The 21,547-nt window shown below is 44.8% G+C and overlaps 1 protein-coding gene across 1 annotated transcript in view; it reads right to left on the reverse strand.

Moving 5' to 3' along the window:
- LOC111965136 (ras/Rap GTPase-activating protein SynGAP-like) overlaps positions 1-21,547 on the reverse strand; it is a 113,173-nt gene that overhangs the window by 23,198 nt on the left and 68,428 nt on the right. The window contains 15 exon segments of the mRNA XM_070444011.1: positions 1,515-1,979; positions 2,152-2,783; positions 3,084-3,301; positions 3,610-3,818; positions 4,118-4,319; positions 4,585-4,821; positions 4,997-5,141; positions 5,263-5,407; positions 7,166-7,300; positions 7,303-7,497; positions 7,755-7,994; positions 9,768-9,866; positions 10,432-10,585; positions 16,159-16,280; positions 17,742-17,836. Of these exon segments, the coding sequence (XP_070300112.1) occupies positions 1,515-1,979; positions 2,152-2,783; positions 3,084-3,301; positions 3,610-3,818; positions 4,118-4,319; positions 4,585-4,821; positions 4,997-5,141; positions 5,263-5,407; positions 7,166-7,300; positions 7,303-7,497; positions 7,755-7,994; positions 9,768-9,866; positions 10,432-10,585; positions 16,159-16,280; positions 17,742-17,836 (3,293 nt within the window).

Here is a 21,547-nt window from a genome sequence, read left to right on the forward strand (position 1 = left end):
GTGGTCCCATGGTGTTTATACTTGCGTACTATTGTTTGTACAGATGAAGTGGTACAGTTCAGGCGTTTGGAAATTGCTCCCAAGGATGAATCAGACTTGTGGAGGTCTTACAATTTATTTTTTTCTGAGTCTTGGCTGATTTCTTTTGATTTTCCCATGATGTCAAGCAAAGAGGGCACTGAGTTCGAAGGTAGGCCTTGAAATACATCCACAAGTACACCTCCAATTGACTCAAATGATGTCAATTAGCCTATCAGAAGCTTCTAAAGCCATGACATAATTTTCTGGAATTGTCCAAGCTGTTTAAAGGCACATCAACTTAGTGTATGTAAACTTCTGACCCACTGGAATTGTGATACAGTGAATTATAAGTGAAATTATCTGTCTGTAAACAATTGTTGGGAAAATTCCTTGTGTCATGCACAAAGTAGATGTCCTAACCGACTTGCCAAAACTATAGTTTGTTAACAGAAATTTGTGGAGTGGTTGAAAACGAGTTTGATGACTCCAACCTAAGTGTATGTAAACTTCCATAATCGAACCCACAAATGCTGATGCTCCATATACTCAACTAGTCTAAAGAAGGCCAGTTTTATTGCTTCCTTAATTAGAACAACAGTTTTCAGCTGTGCTAACATAATTGCAAAAGGGTTTCCTAATGATCAATTAGCCTTTTAAAATGATAAACTTGGATTAGCTAACACAACGTGCCATTGGAACACAGGACTGATGGTTGCTGATAATGGGCCTCTGTACGCCTATGTAGATATTCCATTAAAAATCAGTCGTTTCGAGCTACAACAGTCATTTACAACATTAACAATGTCTACACTCTATTTAGGATCAATTTGATGTTATTTTAAATGGACAAAAAATTTGCTTTTCTTTCCAAAACAAGGACATTTCTAAGTGACCCCAAAATGTTGAAAAAAAAAAATGGTGCTGGAATAGTTGAGGTAGCTCCTGTTTTCTTTGCGTCTTGTGGTAACTTTCCGTGGTTCTAAATCAATAGTTATTTAGTGGTCCGAAAATGTTGGAAACATTAACTTGATCATGCAACTGTTTGTTACATGCAATATGCTTTGTGGACTTCGCCAGGTGTGGTTGAATTTATTCTACCACTGTGTCTTCTTATTAACTAAGCCTTAGGCCTATATATCAGGGTCGCAAGGCATATGAACTAACAGGTTATAGAGCAAACAAAGCAATTATCACAACACATAAGTTGTAATATGGCTTTTTTTTTCTGACTTCCCCAGTGATTTTACCCACGCACCACTACTGTGTACTACATGAGGGGGTGACCCTTGGCCCTATTTAATCGTACAGGTCACTGGGTTGGTTAGAAACAACTGTGCAAGAGATAGCATGGTTGAACTGTAATTGAGAGGTGTGTTGGAATTGTTATATAATGCTCTTTTCAGAGTGAGAGGAACTAACAGTGACAGCTATGAGTTTGTTGTCAGATTTAAGGGTAGATTGAATTACACAATAGAGTACAGTAGCCTGCATACCTGTTTGCTGATGGAAGGTTTAAGCAGGTGCTGTTGCTGTTGCTGTGGTTGTTGCTGTTGCTGTTGCTGCTGCTGCTGCTGCGATTGCTGTATGGTCGTTGTAGTGCCTCCCGGTGGCCCCTGGGGGCCCTGGCTCTCCCTGACAGAGCTCTGCTGGTGGGGCAGTCCAGGGGCTGTGTTGTCTTTGACCGACAGCTGTTGCCGCGGTGCCTGTTGCCGACCTCCGTAGCCCGACTCTGGCGATAGGTTGGCACTGGGCGGTCGTGTCTTAGCGGATGGTGTGGGAGCAGCAGCAGCACTGACAGACAGCTGATGGGAGGTCTGTGATTTGACGCGTTGAGTGGAAGGCGGGGCGATGGAGCTCTGGCGTGCGGGCTGGACTGTGGAGGGGGGTGTGGCCAGGGAGGAGTGGGAGGTACCAGTCTGAGAGGCCATGCCCATCTGCTGTTGCTGTTGAAGATTATCCTAACAAGGACAATTAGAGAACACCAAGTTTCAGATGTTTACATTATGCTAATCCTATTAATGTAGGCTACAAACAATTAAATTATTATCATGTAGGAGAGACAAAAAGGCTAATTTGCACAAAAGTAGAACATGATTGTAAACACATTCTTGACCTTAAATTAATCCATACCTGCCCATGCATGGATAGTTGCCGCCGTGCGTAATCAGCCCTGCTGTAGTCGTCGCTATAGCTGTGTGAGTGGATAATGGCTGGCTGCCCCAGGTGCCCTGCCCCGGTCCTTAGGGTGGACAGGTCCTCGCTGCGGGAGAACCCCCCGTGGGCGAACTGGGGGATGTAGGCCTGGTGCGAGCCACCGGGGTCAGGCTCCGGGGCCAGGAGCAGGGGCGGCGGGAGATGGGCCCTGCTGTGCTGGTGGTGAAGGTGGGGTCCATCTGCAGTGCCGGTGGCCAGGTGAAACAGGGGGTTCTGGAAGGAGAGCGGGTATCTCAGGGCGGCGGCCTGCTGCTGCTGCTGCTGGGACAGCGAGTCGGTGGTGGTGCCCATCTGGCTCAACTGGCTCAGCCGGAGGCCCCCTGACATGCTGGATCCCCCCGAGCCGGCCGAGWGGCGGCCCCCGGCCCGGAGCTGGCCRCTCAGGCCCGAGCCCAGGCCTCCTCCACCCTGGCTGCTGAGCCCTCCGAAGCTGCCCATGCCGGTGATGGAGGCCTGGGAGGAGTTGAGCATGGCCACCGACTGCAGGTTAGACACGCTGTTCATTGTGGAGTCCTGGAGGTCCATCATAGATATACACTTTATTGACACTGAGCACCTAGAYKAGATTGATAKAGCTAACASCCTTSTGTGCCCAATTCTAAAGTGCCAATAAGTTGAWTAAGTGTTTTATCTATTRAKRGGGGTGGTTGTATRCCTGAATTGCATGTCCCATGACTTACCACTAAGGTACATGCATCATTTTCCTATGAGCGCACAGCTGCCATACTATCCTGCAGTCGTCTGCCAGACTTGGCTACCACATGGAAAGGAGATGTGCAGTTTACATAGYTTCCTGTAGAACATGGCTCCTAACAKATCTTAATGCTATCAAAACTCTAGAATTCAACTAACCTTGTGGTCTGGCTCGGTGATATCAGARCTACTGGTGCAGTAGGCAGGGCTGGATCGGGCCAAGGGAGGGCGGGTTACATAGAAAACGTCTTTGGAGGCTCGATGTGGGTGATCRCGCTCTTGGAAACTCAGCTGAGSATGAGCACGAGACGGCATGACCCCCCCACCGGACACACCAGATGTAGGGGAAGGCAAGCGAGTGATATCTATGGAGCTGAAGAAAGGCAACAACACATGGCAACAGATTGGAGAAGACGATGACAAGGTTATAGGTGTATTACGAGTTTGGCACAAAAGGCACAACCCAACCACAGCATTATGGCGGGAAAGGCAAAACTTTAACAAACGTACCAACCAACCATCCTCCTAGGGCTGGTTTCCCCAACACAGATTAAACCTAATCCTAGACAAAAAAGTATGTTCAACGGAAATTCTCCATTCAAAATGCTTTTTTGTCCAGGACTATACTTAACCTGTTTCCAGGAAATAGGCCCATAGGATTAAATAAAGCCAGGGCACTACCTGTTGAGATCCTTCATCATGAGATTCTGGAACTCCGAGGAGACTCCCCTGTGGAAGCTGGGTCGTGACAGCAGCCTCTCCGTCTGTCTCTCATGGACTCTATCTGTCTGGTTCTGTTGGCTGGGCTGCCTCTGCAGGTGGGGGTTACGCAGGGCCATGCTGATGTCATTCAAGAGGCGGGGCAAGGGACCCAGTTTGATAATAGCATCCTGTGGGTTAGGGTTAGAAGACTGACATGAATACAAGTTAGCAATGACAATAGGAAAAGCATTCAAATGGTTAAATTTTTCAAGTATCTTATCCTTGAAAATTGCAAGTATACTTAATCATTCCATTCATTCTACTGACTCATACTTTCAGATTATTGGTGTGTCAAGACCATATGTAGTTATTTTATTGTACTGATTCCTAATTGGACTCAATCATTATTGAATAACATCACAATGGTTATCTATTGGTCATATATTGTAGAGGTTATATTGTTAATATTTACCCTGATCCTCCCTACCTTGCTGAGCTGGGCCATGACCTCCCAGAGGAGGCTGTGCAGTATGGACAGCTCCCTGCCCAGGTCGATGTAGCCCTCGAAGCCCCCCGCGTTGCTCACACTGTCCAGGTTGGAGATCTCATAGAGGAACTGTTGCATGGAGCCCCACTCCATCTCTAAGAACTCATTCATGAAGCACATGTACTCCTCTTTCATACCAAATCTGGGGAGTGTGAAAGAGAGAGAGAAGAAGAAGAGTCAAAATGCTGTATACTCAGAGAGATTACATCATTGGCTGGTTTCCCGGACACAGAATTAGCCCAACCCTGGATTAATAACTAATAAGCACTTTCAATGGAGAATCTACATTGAGCACGCTTTCTAGTCCAGGATTAGGCTTAATCTGTGTCCTGGAAAAATACTCAAAATATTACAAAAGTTTTAGCATAAGCATAACATTATAAGTTGTAGTGAATGAATGAGCTGACTTGGAGAAGTTGGCCAGGTTCTGCACCACTTTGGAGATGAGGGTGAGCGTGCGTGACGTCTGCTCGTCTGGGTACTCCTGGGTCAGGTTGAACAGGGAGGGAGACATGACGGCCGGACACAGGAAGCGCAGGAAAAGGGAGCCGCTGATTAGGCGGTCTGCGATGTCCTCCCTCCCCCTCTCCGCACAGCGCACCCTCCACGAGGCAAACACCTCCTTCAGCTCTCGAGGAAACACACTGCAGAGAGACACAAATATTCAGTGTGTTATTATCATTTGATAGGATATTCTGCTTTAGTCAGGCAGTGTATCCCAACTACTGAATACAAATCTGGTGTTCAACAATCAAAATTCTGTAAATAAGTCTTTGGGTGCTGTAGCCCAGAGTAAGCACTCATATGTCATCTACTGACCAATGGGAGTTGACGATTTTACAGAGTGCCAGTTCGCAGCACATGCGGAGATTGGCTTGGTGATCTGGAAGGACAGAGGGTGGTGTCCTCATGGGGTCCACCTCGCAGTTCTCTTCTGATTCGTACAGTGCCCTTATGAACTCCCCTGAAACAAACACAATATCACTGACCATTAGGCAAACACAGAAAGATAATGGATATATCACAGCAAGAACAGTTCAACAACATGTATTGAGTGATTAATGTGAAGCATTCGAAGGCCACACCTATTGCATCCTTGAGGTACTTATGTCCAATCAGCTTGAGGTACTCTTCTATGGCTTTGGTGGCCAGAGTGTTCTCTCTGAAGATAAGGTGTTCTCGGTCAGTGAATCTATCTACTTCACACATCGCCATGTCCGAAAGAAAATCCTGGGAAAAAAACAAAACGTCAGCATAGCATAGACTTTCTTTTTAAAAYATTCAATTATAATCTATTGGGTACTCTCAAATTCAATTTTGAGGATATAACGCCTTTCCTCAGGTCAGAATCTAATTTGTTATCTCTTTTGGCTTATGGTTTGGTAAGAAAACCAAGAAGTAGTCAAACTAATGTTCATTTTGTAGTTCATAGTGCCTTAAAGATAGAATCCGCAGGTTGTGGGCGCCTCCATGCCGCCCCACTTCTTCTGTTGTGTTTTCACTTTGAACGAAAACAAGGGGATTGAGCCCTGAGCCGCCTTGGGCTGGCCTTCTGGGCAAGGTGTATCTTTGCACTAAATCCTGTCTACTCGAACGACCCTGCTGCCATGCTCCTGAGCTGGAGAGGAAGTGAAAGTCACTTGCAAGCTACAGCCACCAGAAACAAATGCAGAGCAGACGAAGCCAACAAGCTAGCTAACTTGTTTGCAGATAAACTGTCCTGGTAGCAGGGTCAGCATTTTAAGAAAATGTAGACAGAAACAAGCATCATTCTCAGTTCTTGAATCAACTCGACCCCAAAAGAGAAAAAGAAGCACGAAAAAGACTGCTCATGACCAACCCAGAAACAGGATAAACATTGGAATTAATTTTGAAAGGTGGAAGAGTGGTGCCGAAATGGCCACCATCGTCATGAACAGGTAGGTAGGTGTTGGGTTGCGTTTTTAGCCTGTGTTTTCTAGCTACATTAGCTGCTAACCTTAGTGTGTTCAATGTTCAAGCTTGCTAACATGGCTACTTAGCTAGCTAGCCGACATCTTTTGTATTTGGACTGTTTTGTTTTGTTGTACTCAAAGAATCTAATGATAACTAGCTACATCATGTATACACTGCATAAACCACACTAGATGCCCAATGCCTTTATTTCAACTAGCTAAAGCTAGATATGCAGATTGTTGACATGATAGTGTGTTTGGTTTGTAGATGATAATGCTAGYTAGCTAGATGGTTGACAGCATTTTCAACCTAGGACCACCCAAACAATGCATCATCTAGCTATACATTCGGTACAGTGACATCACACAAACATTTATTTCTCAGGGAGATACTGGTGGAGACAGTCTGATTTCGAAGGGAACCTGAGGTTGTGGTTGTGGAAAAATCCAAAAGAGAGGTAAAAAAATGCKATGGAATGTTTTGTTATGTTTTGTGATTGAATAATAATTTGATTGGTAATTGACCAATGGAAGCGATGTATGCCTGTTCAGCACATTTCCTACATAGCATGGCATTGAGCCCTACCATGAAGTGCCCAACTTCAAGGACTGAATGAATATCCAGTGTGGCCAGTAAAGTAAACAATGGCTCGTCTGCATGACATATTGGTAGAACATGGGCCATCAAGTAATAGGATGGTTACATTAGCATGACACATGTTACACTGGTTACATCGCAACACAGCATCCTATGTATTTAAAGAATACGGTTATGACACTGATCTATTTGGGCAAGTATGCCCCCCCCCCCCCCATTTAGCAGTTGTAGTCAACAGAGCATGGTGATTTGAGGTGGTTGACTTAATATAAGGTGCATACATTCTCACTATAATGTACTCAAGTTCCATCAATATTATGTTATCAAATCAAAAACAGCATGTATCTGGCATATACACAGGATACAGTGAGGTAGGTGTATACAGGAATATGACCTTGCATTGTACCGTGTACTACTGATGTAACAACTTGTTTAATGTACCATGCCAATACTTACCTTTGCTTTCCCCGTGCTCTGTAGTATGTGGACCAGCGCACAGGCCACCTCTTCTTTACTCTTTACGCTCAGTAGAGGCTCCAGCACCGCACACAAAGTCCGGTAGTTATTGGTAACATACTCGGCAAACTCCTTTGTAACAGCTCCATGGGCAGGATGCTCATGGTCTGGTAACGGGACTTGAGGCGTAGGGAGGCATTGATGATCTTGCCCCCTGCTTGCCCCTTGGCCAGGACGCTAGGCTGGATGACCGGGTACCACTGCTCCACAAATTGTCGGCCCGTGATGCTGGAGATAGGGATACTGACCAGTCCCAGGTATGTGCTCTTTTCCTGATAGAAGAGGGGAAATAAGGCATAAATCAGAGCAACTTAATGTGGGACTTTGTGGTCAAGAGTTATGGGGCCTGGGCCTTTAAGAAAGAGGAGAAAAAGAGGATAGTAATGAAACTAAAGTATATTTATTTGTCTTAATCATTGGGCAAGCTGCTGTCATTAAACCCCAGCAGTGATTTAACCAGCCTGCAAAAAATGTAATTTTAACCAGTTTCMTCCCGTTTAGCACACTGGTGAGAGAGTTGTCCCTTCACCTTGCGTCTCTTCTTGTCAGTCTCCTTGTAGAGATGAAGGCGTAGGTTGCGGACGGCTGGCAAGTTGTTGAACTCAAAGTGCTCACCCCAGAACACGGTGTCAGTCCGGGGCTTGCTGGTGGTGCGTGCGTAAAGCATGTCATCCAGACAAAGTTCGCAGTAGTAGCGCTTCTTGGCGGGAAGCTCCCGCGCCTCGATGATCCAGAGTTTCAGCACGTTGTCCACCCTCCGACTGTTGTCCTGAAGAGGGGCAAAGAGAGGGTGGCAAAAGGACAAGGCAGAACAGGGAGGAAAGAAAACCAAAGGGAAAAAGACCAAAGAGAAAAAGAAAGCCAAAGGGAGAGGGAGGGTTGAGTGTATTAAGAACAGTGGTGTAAAGTACTTAAGTAAAAAATACTTTAAAGTACTACTTAAGTCGTTTTTTGGGGTATCTGTACTTCACTATTTATATTTAACTTCACTACATTCCAAAATAATGTACTTTTTACTACATTTTCCCTGACACCCAAAAGTACTCGTGACATTTTGACATAAATGGTCCAATTCACACACTTATTAAGAAAACATCCCTGGTCATCCCTACTGCCTCTTATCTGGCGGACTCACTAAACACAAATGCTTTGTTTGTAAATTACGTCTGAGTGTTGGAGCGTGCCCCTGGCTATTCGTCAATAAAAAAATACAATTGTGCCATCAAGATTGCTTAATATAAAGAATTTGAAATGGTTTATACTTTTACTTTTGATACTTAAGTATATTTTAGCAATTTAATTTTGATACTTAAGTATATTTAAAACTAAATACTTTTAGACTTTTACTCAAGTCGTATTTTACTGGGTGGCTTTCACTTTTACTTGAGTCATTTTATATTAAGGTATCTTTACTTTTACTCAAGTATGACTATTCAGTACCTTTTCCACCACTGGTTAAGAACAGTCTAAGAACAATATGCACACATACGGATGGAGATAAATTAGATAACACATATGTACTGGAGGCATGAGAGACAGAAAGTGGATGTGTGATTGGTAATGTTGCAGCAGAGAGCTGCATCTTCTGAACATGTTTACAAAGAGCCAACTATGTCTGAAATCCCCCCATGGGAGGTGAGCGTGCTGTGCAGATTGCACAGAGTGATGTTCTAGTCAGGGGTCAGTCATTTTAACTAGTCTGAAATGCCACTGGATCACTCAGCCCCGGCTTAGCTCAGCTCTTAATACCGAATTTAGATTGCTAAGTATATCACCAATTATCCAAAGTTGTTATTTCTTAAGTACTCCATTGGTATGCCGCCTGACAATAAATGTGGACGTCCGCCGATACAACCCTTTCAACCGTTCATCAGGAATTTCAGTAGGAAGAAGAATCAAGAGCGTCTGTCTACCCAGCGATGGTTGACGAAACTTAATGAACATCCTGGTCTCTCGACATCGCACCTCGTCTTATCTCTCCCATCATTTATCTGGTTGGAGATTCATGAGGGTGCAGAGGATATTTCGGAGCCCCCGCGTCGAGTCCTTGGAGCCCCGTGATTTAGCCAGGAACCCTGCAGTCACAGCATCTGGATGAGTCAATCCACTTGGGCTGATGTTTCATCTCGGTTTGCCTTAATAACTGCAGCTCCCTTGCTGCCATCAAGAGCAGTTATCTGTCTCGCGTAATGTCTCTTTTGATAAGAGGGAGGGGGGGAAGGGGCCTATTACGCAGACCTAGGAGATCAAGCTGAGCTGAAATTAGAAGATCTGTTTTAATCAACCGCATCTAAAGTGCTGAGTTTGCGTCTTTTTTGTTCTTTATTTAACTCTGATGATAGTGTAGAAGTGCTGTGTTTTAACATGTACTGTATTTGATGACTATACATTACAGATATAGACAAACAGAGAGCACATGGAGGTTACAGTAAACAAAATTAGGAAATGCTCAGATTGACACAGACATATTGAAGACAGGGGAGAAGGAGAGAAGCACTGACAGACAGAGAAGTAACTTAATTTCTCGTCCTTGTTTCCCCACCTTGTTGGGTTTGACAGCTCTCTGAAGATTCTCGATCCATTTGTCTCTCTCTGCACCCGAGCGACATGCAAAGCACTTGGTTCCTGAAGCCGTAGTCACCTGAGGTTACCAACGGTAACATCAACAGCCACAACCATTAGCAACTTGGGAGAAGATGACAAGTGGCATAACAACGTCCTTTAATCATAGAGACTTGTGTYATGTACACGTCGGCTATGGGAAAGTGAGCCATGCAGTGAAAGCCGTTTTCACAACAAATTTCTGAGAAAATCAACTTGGGACATGAGCTCATTTCGAGCCGCTTGTTGGCTGTCTTTTTGATATCTTTTCCACAGATAACTAGATTTAAAAAAAATCACAGCCTTATTCAATAAATCCTTTTGTTGATGCCAATGGAGAGACTTCTACCTAACATTAGTAACATTAGTAGACAGACCTGGGTTCAAATGCTACTTGAAACCTTTAATATGTGTTCATGTGTTTGCTTTAGCCTGCCTGGAGTGGCAGATGGGCAGGATTTGAACTTTATCTTCTTCTATTGGTTCCAGTGCACAGAGCTCAATCAAGCCCAGCAAAATGATTTCAAATGATTTCAAAATAGTATTTGAACCCAGGTTTAATTAGTAGCGCTATCTGTGTTCATTGTGTGTCGTGTCAGCCTCACCTCGAAACAGTACTCCTGTCCCAGGATGCTGGAGTGGACGGGCTTGATGATGGCGTCCTCGTCCAGGGTGAGGTCCAGCGCCTCGGCTGCGCTGCTGGGAGACAGCAAGGACTCATGGGAGTGGGACTCTTTGAAGCTCTGCATCAGGCGCGTTCTGGGTGGGGAGCAGAGACACAGTGAGAGGAGCAGAGTGAATCCCATACATTACATTACATTACACCGCATCAAGGATACAGTACACAGCATTCTGAACTGTGGTTATAAAGGGTAACTCTACCACAGCCAAACAGCCACATATACACTACCGGTCAAAAGTTTTAGAACATGTTTCACCTGTTCCTGTGATTGTTTCCACCCCCTCCAGGTGTCGCTTATTTCCCCCAGTGTATTTATCCCTGTGTTTCCTGTCTCTCTGTGACAGTTNAAATAGTATTTGAACCCAGGTTTAATTAGTAGCGCTATCTGTGTTCATTGTGTGTCGTGTCAGCCTCACCTCGAAACAGTACTCCTGTCCCAGGATGCTGGARTGGACGGGCTTGATGATGGCGTCCTCGTCCAGGGTGAGGTCCAGCGCCTCGGCTGCGCTGCTGGGAGACAGCAAGGACTCATGGGAGTGGGACTCTTTGAAGCTCTGCATCAGGCGCGTTCTGGGTGGGGAGCAGAGACACAGTGAGAGGAGCAGAGTGAATCCCATACATTACATTACATTACACCGCATCAAGGATACAGTACACAGCATTCTGAACTGTGGTTATAAAGGGTAACTCTACCACAGCCAAACAGCCACATATACACTACCGGTCAAAAGTTTTAGAACATGTTTCACCTGTTCCTGTGATTGTTTCCACCCCCTCCAGGTGTCGCTTATTTCCCCCAGTGTATTTATCCCTGTGTTTCCTGTCTCTCTGTGACAGTTYGTCTTGTACGTTTAGTCAAGTCAACCAGCGTGTTTTTCCCATACTCCTTTTGCTATTCTCTTTTTCTAGTCCTCCTGGTTTTGACCCTTGCCTGTTTCTGGACTCGCCTGCCTGACCATTCTGCCTGCCTTGACCACGAGCCTGTCTGCCACTCTGTACCTCCTGGACTCTGATCTGGTTTTGACCTTTTTGCCTGTCCACGACCATCCTCTTGCCTACCCCTTTGGATTATTAAACATTGTAGTACTCCAACCATCTACCTCCTGTGTCTGCTCCTGTGTCTGCAACAATGGAAGCAGCAGGAAAACAGAATATCTCCCAGACGGTTGACAAGCAGTGATACCTTCTACGTCAACACCATGACCAGCTGGCACAAATGGGGACAGTTATGGAAGAGGTTCTTCGCAGTGTGCAACATCTCGAACATACCCGGGAGGCGTTGCCGTCAACTAGCGGAGGATACTCTACAACCAGTCGACCCAGTGAGCCAGGACAACAGCCCATTCCGCAACCCATTCAGGTCAGCGATGACCGTTTGTTCCTCCCGGATAAATTGACGGCACCCCATCTAAATGCCGTGGCTTCCTACTTCAGTGCTCCCTCTACTTTACGCACCAGATGGGAGCCCCCACCACCGAGAGTTCCAAGATTGCCACGGTTATTTCTCTGCTGACTGAGCGGGTGTTGGAATGGGCCACAGCTGTCTGGGAGAGAGGGGTGGAGGAGCGGCAGTAGACGTGACAGTGCCCCCCCCCCAAACCTCCACTGGTTTGAGCACCTTCCAGTGTGTTCTGGGTCGTGGATCACGGGCCAGACTGAAGCTCCTGCGCTTGATGAGTGGTTCAGGTGCGCAGAAGTGTGGAGCCCACGTAAGACTCCAGCGTGCCGTCCACCGTCAAAAGGAGCAGGCGCCCCCCCCCCCCCCCCGTTCGTCTACCTGGAACCTCCCACTCTGCCTGTCCTGCAAGAAGCTGAGCCCCCGGTTTGTTGGGCCATTCAAGGTTCTCCGGAGGGTCAACGAGGTGACGTATAGGTTACAGCTTCCCAGTGACTACCGTATCTGCATCACCGCCTGGTATGGAAACTGCTTGGCATCCAACCGCAAGGCGCTACAGAGGGCAGTGCGTACGGCCCAGTACATCACTGGGGCCGAGCTCCCTGCCATCCAGGAGGCCCTTAAAAATTTCAAAGACTCCAGCCACCCAAGTCATAGACTCTTCTCTCTGCTTTCGCACGCCAAGTCTGGAACCAACAGGACCCTAAACAGCTTCTACCCCCATGTCATAATACTGCTAAATAGCTAGTCTGTGTAGCTATTGGTTAACCATTTCACTATCTGCATTGACACTTTTTTTGCATCTCTTATGACTCATCACATGTGCGCTACTGTTACTGTTTATTATCTATCCTGTTACCAAGTCACTTTATCCCTACCTTTATCCTGTACATATCTACCTCAATTCCCTCATACCCCTGCACATCGACTCAGTACTGGTACTCCATGTATATAGCCATGTTATCGTTACTCATGGTGTATTTATTCCTTGTGTTATTATTTTTCAATTTTTTTCTCTGCATTGTTGGGAAGGGCCTGTAAGTATTTCACTGTAAGGACTACACCTGTTGTTTACGAAGCATGTGACAAATACAATTTGATTTGATTAGGTGGATGATTAAGTCAACAAGGCAACTGGCACCATGTGGCCAAAGAAAATGCAACGACTGTCAATATTTTCCATTTGAATGTCGGTCTACACTTCTTGCACTAAAGGGACTACCCTCTGTTTATAGCTCCCTACAATCTCACTAACAAATCGAACTGTGACAAGCGGAGTGGAATACAATCAGTCATTGAGGGCACAGACAGCCAGAGATCTTTCATAACGGCAGGCCCAGTGGAGTTTTTCTGAGATACACTTGAGCATATCTGATCCTGAAAAAATGAGAAACAGCACGCAACCATTCTGCTTTTCATGCCAAAGGAATCCGTCTGTACTCACAAATTCTGTGTTCTGTGAGCTTGAAAAGAGGTCACATCAAAAAACAATGCGACGCTAGTCTCACAACGGGTCTAATTGTCATCCTGAAGAAGTCAACACATTAGCATTCAATTAGAGTTTCACTGGATTAGATTAGATTTGAGCATAACCACAATAGTGTTATCATGATAGTTCTTGGACAACAAAGCTATATTTCTATTGACAGCCATACTGTACATGCATAAGGAACAGATCAACACGTGAATAGAATTGTCCATGGCGCTTGCCCGCCATGCCTGCCCACACTGATACATACAGACACACACACACACACACACACACACACACCGATTATGCCACAATGCCACTGAACTGAAGAGGAGACAGATACAGAATGACAGAGACCACAACACAGAAAAAGCAGAGAAAAGAAGGTAACAGTCTCCCTACTATGATGTCCCTGATGCATCCAGCTCTCTCACATTCTCCCCGTGCCACTGTTTTTGTGGACATTCACTCATAACGTGCATCAGAACATTGAATACTTACAGTGGAGTAGGAAAGAGAGGGAGAGAGAGAGAGAAAGATAGGAGAGAGAGATAAAAATAGATCCAAAGAAATGAGTCAGAATGAGAGAAATAAAGGACAGTGGGGGAGGTCGAGAAAGGGAGGGCGAGAGAAGGAGAGGGGGAAGACGGTGGGAGAGAGAACCTCTCAGAGGAAATCAAGTCATGTAAACTGAGGGTAATTTAGAGAAGAAGGGAGTGACAGGGTCGATGAGAAAACAGAGAGAGAGACTAAGAGAGATGCAGTTGAAGTCAGAAGTTTACATACACCTTAGCCAAATACATTTAAACTCAGTTTTTCACAATTCCTGACATTTAATCCTAGTAAAAATTCCCTCTTTTAGGTCAGTTAGGATCACCACTTTATTTTAAGAATGTGAAATGTCAGAATAATAGTAGAGAGAATGATTTATTTCAGCTTTTATTTATTTCATCACATTCCCAGTGGGTCAGAAATTTACATACACTCAATTAGTATTTGGTAGCATTGCCTTTTAAATTGTTTAACTTGGGTCAAATGTTTTGGGTAGCCTTCCACAAGCTTCCCACAATAAGTTGGGTGAATTTTGGCCCATTCCTCCTGACAGAACTGGTGTAACTGAGTCAGGTTTGTTGGCCTCCTTGCTCGCACACGCTTTTTCAGTTGCCCACAAATTTTCTATAGGATTGAGGTCAGGGCTTTGTGATGGCCACTCCAATACCTTGACTTTGTTGTCTTTAAGCCATTTTGCCACAACTTTGTAAGAATGCTTGGGGTCATTGTCCATTTGGAAGACCCATTTGCGACCAAGCTTTAACTTCCTGACGGATGTCTTGAAATGTTGCTTCAATATATCCACATCATTCTCCCTACCTCATGATGGCATCTATTTTGTGAAGTGCACCAGTCCCTCCTGCAGCAAAGCACCCCCACAACATGATGCTGCCACCACCGTGCTTCACGGTTGGGATGGTGTTCTTCGGCTTGCAAACTTCCCCCTTTTCCTCCAAACATAACGATGGACATTATGGCCAAATAGTTATATTTTTCTTTCATCAGACCAGAGGACATTTCTCCMAAAAGTTCCCATGTGCAGATGCAAACCGTAGTCTGGCTTTTTTATGGCGGTTTTGGAGCAGTGGCTTCTTCCTTGCTGAGCGGCCTTTCAGGTTATGTCGATATAAGACTCGTTTTACTGTGGATATAGATRCATTTGTACCTGTTTCTTCCAGCATCTTCACAAGGTCCTTTGCTGTTGTTCTGGGATTGATTGCACTTTTCTCATCAAAGTACGTTCATCTCTAGGAGACAGAACGCGTCTCCTTCTTGAGCAGTATGACGGCTGCGTGGTCCCATGGTGCTTATACTTGCGTACTATTGTTTGTACAGATGAACGTGGTACCTTCAGGCGTTTGGAAATTGCTCCCAAGGATGAATCAGACTTGTGGATTTCAAAAAAAATTATCTGAGGTGTTGGCTGATTTCTTTTGATTGTCCCATGATGTCAAGCAAAGAGGCACTGAGTTTGAAGGTAGGCCTTGGAATACATCCACAGGTACACCTCCAATTGACACAAATGATGTCAATTAGCCTATCAGAAGCTTCTAAAGCCATGACATAATTTTCTGGAATTTTCCAAGCTGTTTAAAGGCACAGTCAACTTAGTGTATGTAAACTTCTGACCCACTGGAATTGTGATACAGTGAAATAATCTGTCTGTAAATAATTGTTGGTAAAGTTACTTGTGTCCTGCACAAAGTGGATGTCCTAACCGACTTGCCAAAACTATAGTTTGTTAACAAGAAATTTGTGGAGTGGTTGAAAAACGAGTTTTAATGACTCCAACCTAAGTGTATACAAACTTCCGACTTCAACTGTATGTCTGTTCTGTGGCCATACGGCTGTCTGATGGTTGCCATGGAGAGGCCAGGACTTTTTTTATTAAATCTTCCATTGGTATTCTCCATGTATTAAGCAGTCATAAAAAATGTACTATGTAAAATGGGAGTGCAGCGGCACTGAAAGGAGTGGTTGTGAAACAAACACTTACTGTCAAGGCTTACTGGTTTCATTAAAGCTAGGAGTAATAGTAAAAGATGCCAGATTGTCCTTGAAAGGTATCCAAAATAGGCACAAGAAAGCATCTTTAAGAGTCCCACATACATGTGGACACACAGGTAGGAGTGTACACACACACACTTAGAAAGACAAGTTAAGTGCCTGCCTGACCTGCTCCGGAACAGAGAGAGCAGGTATCACACACAGACACACACAGAGACTCGTACCTGTCCTGGTCGGCACTACGGAAGCGGGGGAGGATCATGTGTCGAAAGCTGCTGGTGCGGTCCAGTTTAGGCTGACTCTTAGCCCTCTTGATAGAGCCCTTCAACCTTCTACTGAGGAAACTCTGAACAGGGCAGCCATGGAGAGAGGGAGGAGGAGGTGAAGAATGAGAGGGTGTGAAACAGGGATGGAGAGAGGGAGGGGACGCAGGAAAGGAGAAAGATCAGAGTTGTAGAGAGGGGGAATAGGGTGAGTAAGGAAAGATCGATATTTCGTGCCCAAAATGGATTGGAAGAAGAACAGAGGACATATGTGATTTAGTGAATGACAGATGCATGAAGGGGGAGAGCAACAGAAAGATTTATTGCATATTATATCAGTCATACATCCACAATACAGCAGCAGTAGAATAGTGTAGTATCATCTGGTAACCAACAGTGGGTGGTGTTGTGCCATAAATATACCCACAATCCAACAGCATACACTGGACCTCAGTAAAAATAGGAGCTTCATATTGCAGTGCAGTTCTGTCCTGTGCTTCCATGCAACCATATTCCCCTGATTTTAATCAGCTGATTTAGTCCGTATATAACACAGGTCTAATCTAACAGGCTGTGTGTTGATACTGTGTCTTTTATAAGAAGTGCTGACAGGCAGAACAGGGCTTCAATAGTAGAATGAAAATCAATGAATGATGTCATTCTCCGCAACATGCAGGATAAGGTTCCATACAGCTACTATGCAGCCTTTTCCTCTCAGAGTGGAAGGAGAGACATGCTGCTATTGTATCTGAATAACCTCACAATGCTTTTTATGACAGTCTATTACAATACCAAATCGGCTGAGTTCAACCTCTCTCCATGTCTAACGTCCACTCAGATATCAATCTGCACATTACACATCAACATTGAACACTACATTCTGCGAGGAATTGGTCTGAATCGAGACAAACCAACACTTTTTGTGAGCTTTGTGTCACTGAAGTCTATTTTAAAGAAGTGACCAAAAAATTTGACTCATTTGCTGCCGTCACAGTAACCGACTGGTAGGACTAGATAAGTCATTCTGGCTTGATAGCCGGCCTGTCTGACACTTTGAAGCCTCATACAGTCAGAAGAACTGAATCACAGTGGTGGATCACATTTGGCATAGGGAACAGAAAAACTCCATAGCATTTGGCAAAGGACGTAACGTGAAGTTTAGAGGGGGTTTCTTCACCACATACAGAGACATCTGAGTCATGTACCTCGATCGGAGGAAGAGGTGCAATATGGCGTCCGGTCACTGGGCGCTGGAAGCGGCAACCCTCCAGTCCCCCGGCCAATTAGAAGAAGGGGGGGAGTGGGGGAGACTAAGGGACAGGCAGGGGAGAGGGGCAGTGAGAGAGGGGAGTACCGACCCCTTTCTTGTAGCGTTGCTGAGGGCAGGAGTGGCCATGGGGGAGGGAGGGGGAGAGAGAGGGTGAGAGGCGAGGGGAAGGGAGGGGTTCCACTGCCCTGCGACAGGTGTGTGTGGGGAGTGGGAAGGAGGGAGAGAGAGAGGACGGGGGGAGCGAGCGAGGGCGGTAGGAGCGAGGGGTACTCACGGATTGTCGGAAGGGTTGGGGGGGGGCAGTGGGAGGGATCTCCATGCTTGGCTGCTTCACGTTGGCTATGCTCTTCCGCCGGGCGCGAGCGTTCTCTGAGAGAGAGAGGGAAGAAGACAGGTAAGAGAAAGAGATAGAGAGAATCCAAAAGACAGGTGAGAGAGAGGGGGAGTGAGAGAGGGCATGGACTTGGCATGTGTGTCAGCGGGGAGACGGGAGCGAAAGAGAGAAGATACACACAGTACAGGCATACGGTCAGGGGAGAGAGGAAACGTGTGAGAAACTGACAAGTAACGTGAAAAAAACAGAAGGTRAAGTGAAGGTAGAGTGTGGAAAAAAGCAAGGAAGAGAGCAAGGTTAAGGGTGAGAGAAGCAATGCGATGATAATGTCTCATTAACCCTGATCTCCATCATCCCCCACTTCTTCTCCTCCTACCAGGAAAATGAGGGATGTAGATGGAGAGCTGCATGGGAAGGAAGATGAAAGAGGAGGGGTGAGGTGAGTGAGTTGAAAGGGATGGGTTTTCTGCCTGGCCGTTCGACGAGGCAAACGTTAACAATCTGCACTGAGTGTGGTGGGGGAGGGGAGAGAGGAGGCATGGACCAAGGGAGGGGAGCAGGGGGAAGCATTCACAAACAAAGCACCTATTGACCGTCCGTGAGTCAGTCCCTAATGCAGTGAATTAGGCAGTAAGGGAATACACTCTGTACTATCCATGATGGATGGCAGAGGAGACCAGTGGCCGGACAGTAGAGAAGATGGATCACACAAGCCCACTCTAACACGCTGTACTATCCATGATGGAAGGCAGAACCCACTGGACACAGATGTCAATTCAACGTCTATTCCACGTTGGTTCAAAGGAATTCCGCTGAAATGACGTGGAAACAACATTCATTCAACCAGTGTGTGCCCAGCGGGAGGAGACCAGTGGCTGGACACAGGAGAAGATCTGTGAAAGGCAAGGAGAAGTTAACTAATGTACGCAGTATCATAGAAAGAAGGGAGCGGGAATGAAAGTGGGAAAGCATCTGAGGCCTGTTCATTTCAGTCTTTCTTTCCCTCCCTATCCCTTTCTCTGCTACCCTCTTTTGAGATAGATCAATGATAACATCGTCATATTTGAGGCTATAAATATTCTTCCTGTCTCTTATTCTCTCTGTCTCTCTCTCTCCCTCTCTCTCTCTTGTATTCTCTGTCTTTCTCTTTATCCCACCCTCTCTTCTCYCYCTCTCTTTCATCTGCTCTCTTTCTTTCCCTCCTTCTCTCGCTCTCCCTGGTTCTGCTATCACACAGACACACAAATACTCAGGCATACACACACACTCCTCTCTCCCACGCAGCTATTTTACATAATTCAAAAGTGCATTTATCCTCTCCTCTCTCCAGCCTCTCATCGCTCTCTCTTTCCTCTTCTCACTCTTCACGTTTTCCCATGGTCCCGTCTTTCCCCCTTTACTTAATGTATATTGTCTCCTCCATCCTTCTCCTTCATCCTCCTTTCATTTATCTGAATTCCTTCTCTTTATCTGGTCTCTACATTCCCTCTACTTCTCAAAATGTCAATCTTTTCTCATGACTCTGCTGTCATGCTACTTTCCTCTGCCCACGCACTGAGCTGAGCGAGCGCCTTAGGGAAGGATCCTCATTGTGATGATAACCAAGTCAACGAATCACAGAGGGTTATGAAATCCAAAAAGGGTGTATGTCCATTATACACAGTGGAAAATCCCAAGACCAATGAACCAACTGCTAGTCCATCATTGTCCTTTGTAAATATGGGTAGCACACAGGATCTTACTTGTAGTGTATTTCAGCTTTAAAAAGGCTTCTTACATTTGTAATTACCACTTAAAAATGTCTGACTTGATTTGCCCTAATGAAAAATATATCAACCTCTACAAACATGTCCATTAGTTATAATCCACATAATAATTAATATTTCCTTTTGCTCCAGAATTGTTTTCCTGCTGTAGCAAACTGGCTCAAATTAAGATCCTACATCTGTATTGAGGTAGTTATCATACTAAGGGACCTGAGTATTTCTGACCACATAACCTAACCAGGAAAACTACAGGCTCTAGGCACCCTGGTGTCATGATCTCTTATGACATAGACAAAACTTCATTTTTAGGGACCAGAGTTTTTCCTGACCATGTGACCTTTTCCTGGTCAGTTCACATAGTTAGAAAAATGGCAGGACAATAGTCATTATGTATGAACTCCAAATACAGCCCCAGTCAAAATGCAACATAATCTAAGAGGAACTATTGTTCCCAAAACAAATTAGTTTTCCTAGAGCAAGTAGACTGTAGCCATGCCTGAGTAGCTACATGAAAATTCAGCTGGTATCCCTCCTACAGTCCTAAGGTGTGACTGCTCTGTGGCTTTAGCTAGCTAGGCATTTAGATAAGCTGGAAACAGTCAGCAACTTGGCGTCGTGCTCTCTCCCTGAGGGTGAAAACTTTGTCCTTTGTTGCCAATTTAGATTCATAAGATTATCTGAAAATATTGGTCTCGTGGAAGATTTCATTGGGCAAAACCTTTGATTTGTTTGGAGATCTACCAAGCCGTTTTCTTTACTCTTTTCAACGCTTAATCTACTATGTGAAAGAGATTATTCAAAAAGACAGCAAGTATTATTCTTATGAATGTGGATTTGGATCGTCCAGATAATCTATCTGTAGATGCTCTACAGATGGTCATACTATCAACAAACTATCTGTTGATAAGCAACAGTTAGGGTTAGGTTTAGAATAAGGGTTACGTAATGGTTAGGGTTAGGGTTAGTAGATAGTTAGTTGAAAAGTTGCTGATAGTCCATCTGTAGATGCTCTACAGACTATCCAAATAAAGTGTCACCGCTGGTTGTCATGGGTTACCCCTCTTGAAATCTTTGGGTTTTGTGTTCTGATATGATTGGCTAATGAACCCTTTTGTTCGATTTGAAAGTGCACAGAGCCTTGCACCGTGATGGTGAGTTTACGGAAATGGGAAATAGTGCAGCAAGGTCGTTCCGTATCTGCTGTTCACCACCATTGGCCTTCACTCAAAGCTCTCAAATCACAGAGTGAAGCCAAACCTGACATTGCGGAAGTGTTTATGCAATAAAGGTTCCGATGCTTCCGTACTAACAGAACAAACCCTTGCGATTCCCTTAGCATAACGCTAACAATCATTTGGCAAAGTCTGAGTGTCAGTTGGCTCAGTAAATTAAGAAAATAATGTACATGTTTGGTAATGATTATGAACAAAACACTTAAATATACCTGATAGGCTGCAGTTATTCATAAGAGCTTTGTGCATAATAAAACATTATGATAATATTACTAGGATTAATGATCTGTTTCACTACAATATTTTAGTAATATAAAATCGACATTATATTTATTACACCACTTTTTTCTCATTATGGCAAATTTTGTAATCGCCGAGCAAGGATTTCTGCCCCATTTAAACATAAAGTGTTAGTTGCTTTATCTACAAAGAAACAATATTACGGTGTTGAGATTTTGAGTCATTGCGGTTTGACCTCCAAAAGTGGATATTTCAAAGCTTTACAAATGCCAACAGTCTTTGTTCCAATTCCTTAGTGATATGCAAACTTACAAGAAAGGATCTGAGGCAGTGTAGTGCAGTGTAGWGCAGTGTAGTGCATACTAATCTCCACTAGTAATGTACTGTAGTGCTATGTTCCAATGTCCATACTAGCGTACTACTTGCCCAATGCATTAGCATACTTCATTCTAGATGGTATACTTGTGTGTAACAGAGCCACAATGTATAACTGACCAGAGACAACATA

Source organism: Salvelinus sp. IW2-2015, linkage group LG6.1 (genome assembly GCF_002910315.2).
Source record: "Salvelinus sp. IW2-2015 linkage group LG6.1, ASM291031v2, whole genome shotgun sequence".
NCBI classification, from domain to species: domain Eukaryota; kingdom Metazoa; phylum Chordata; class Actinopteri; order Salmoniformes; family Salmonidae; genus Salvelinus; species Salvelinus sp. IW2-2015.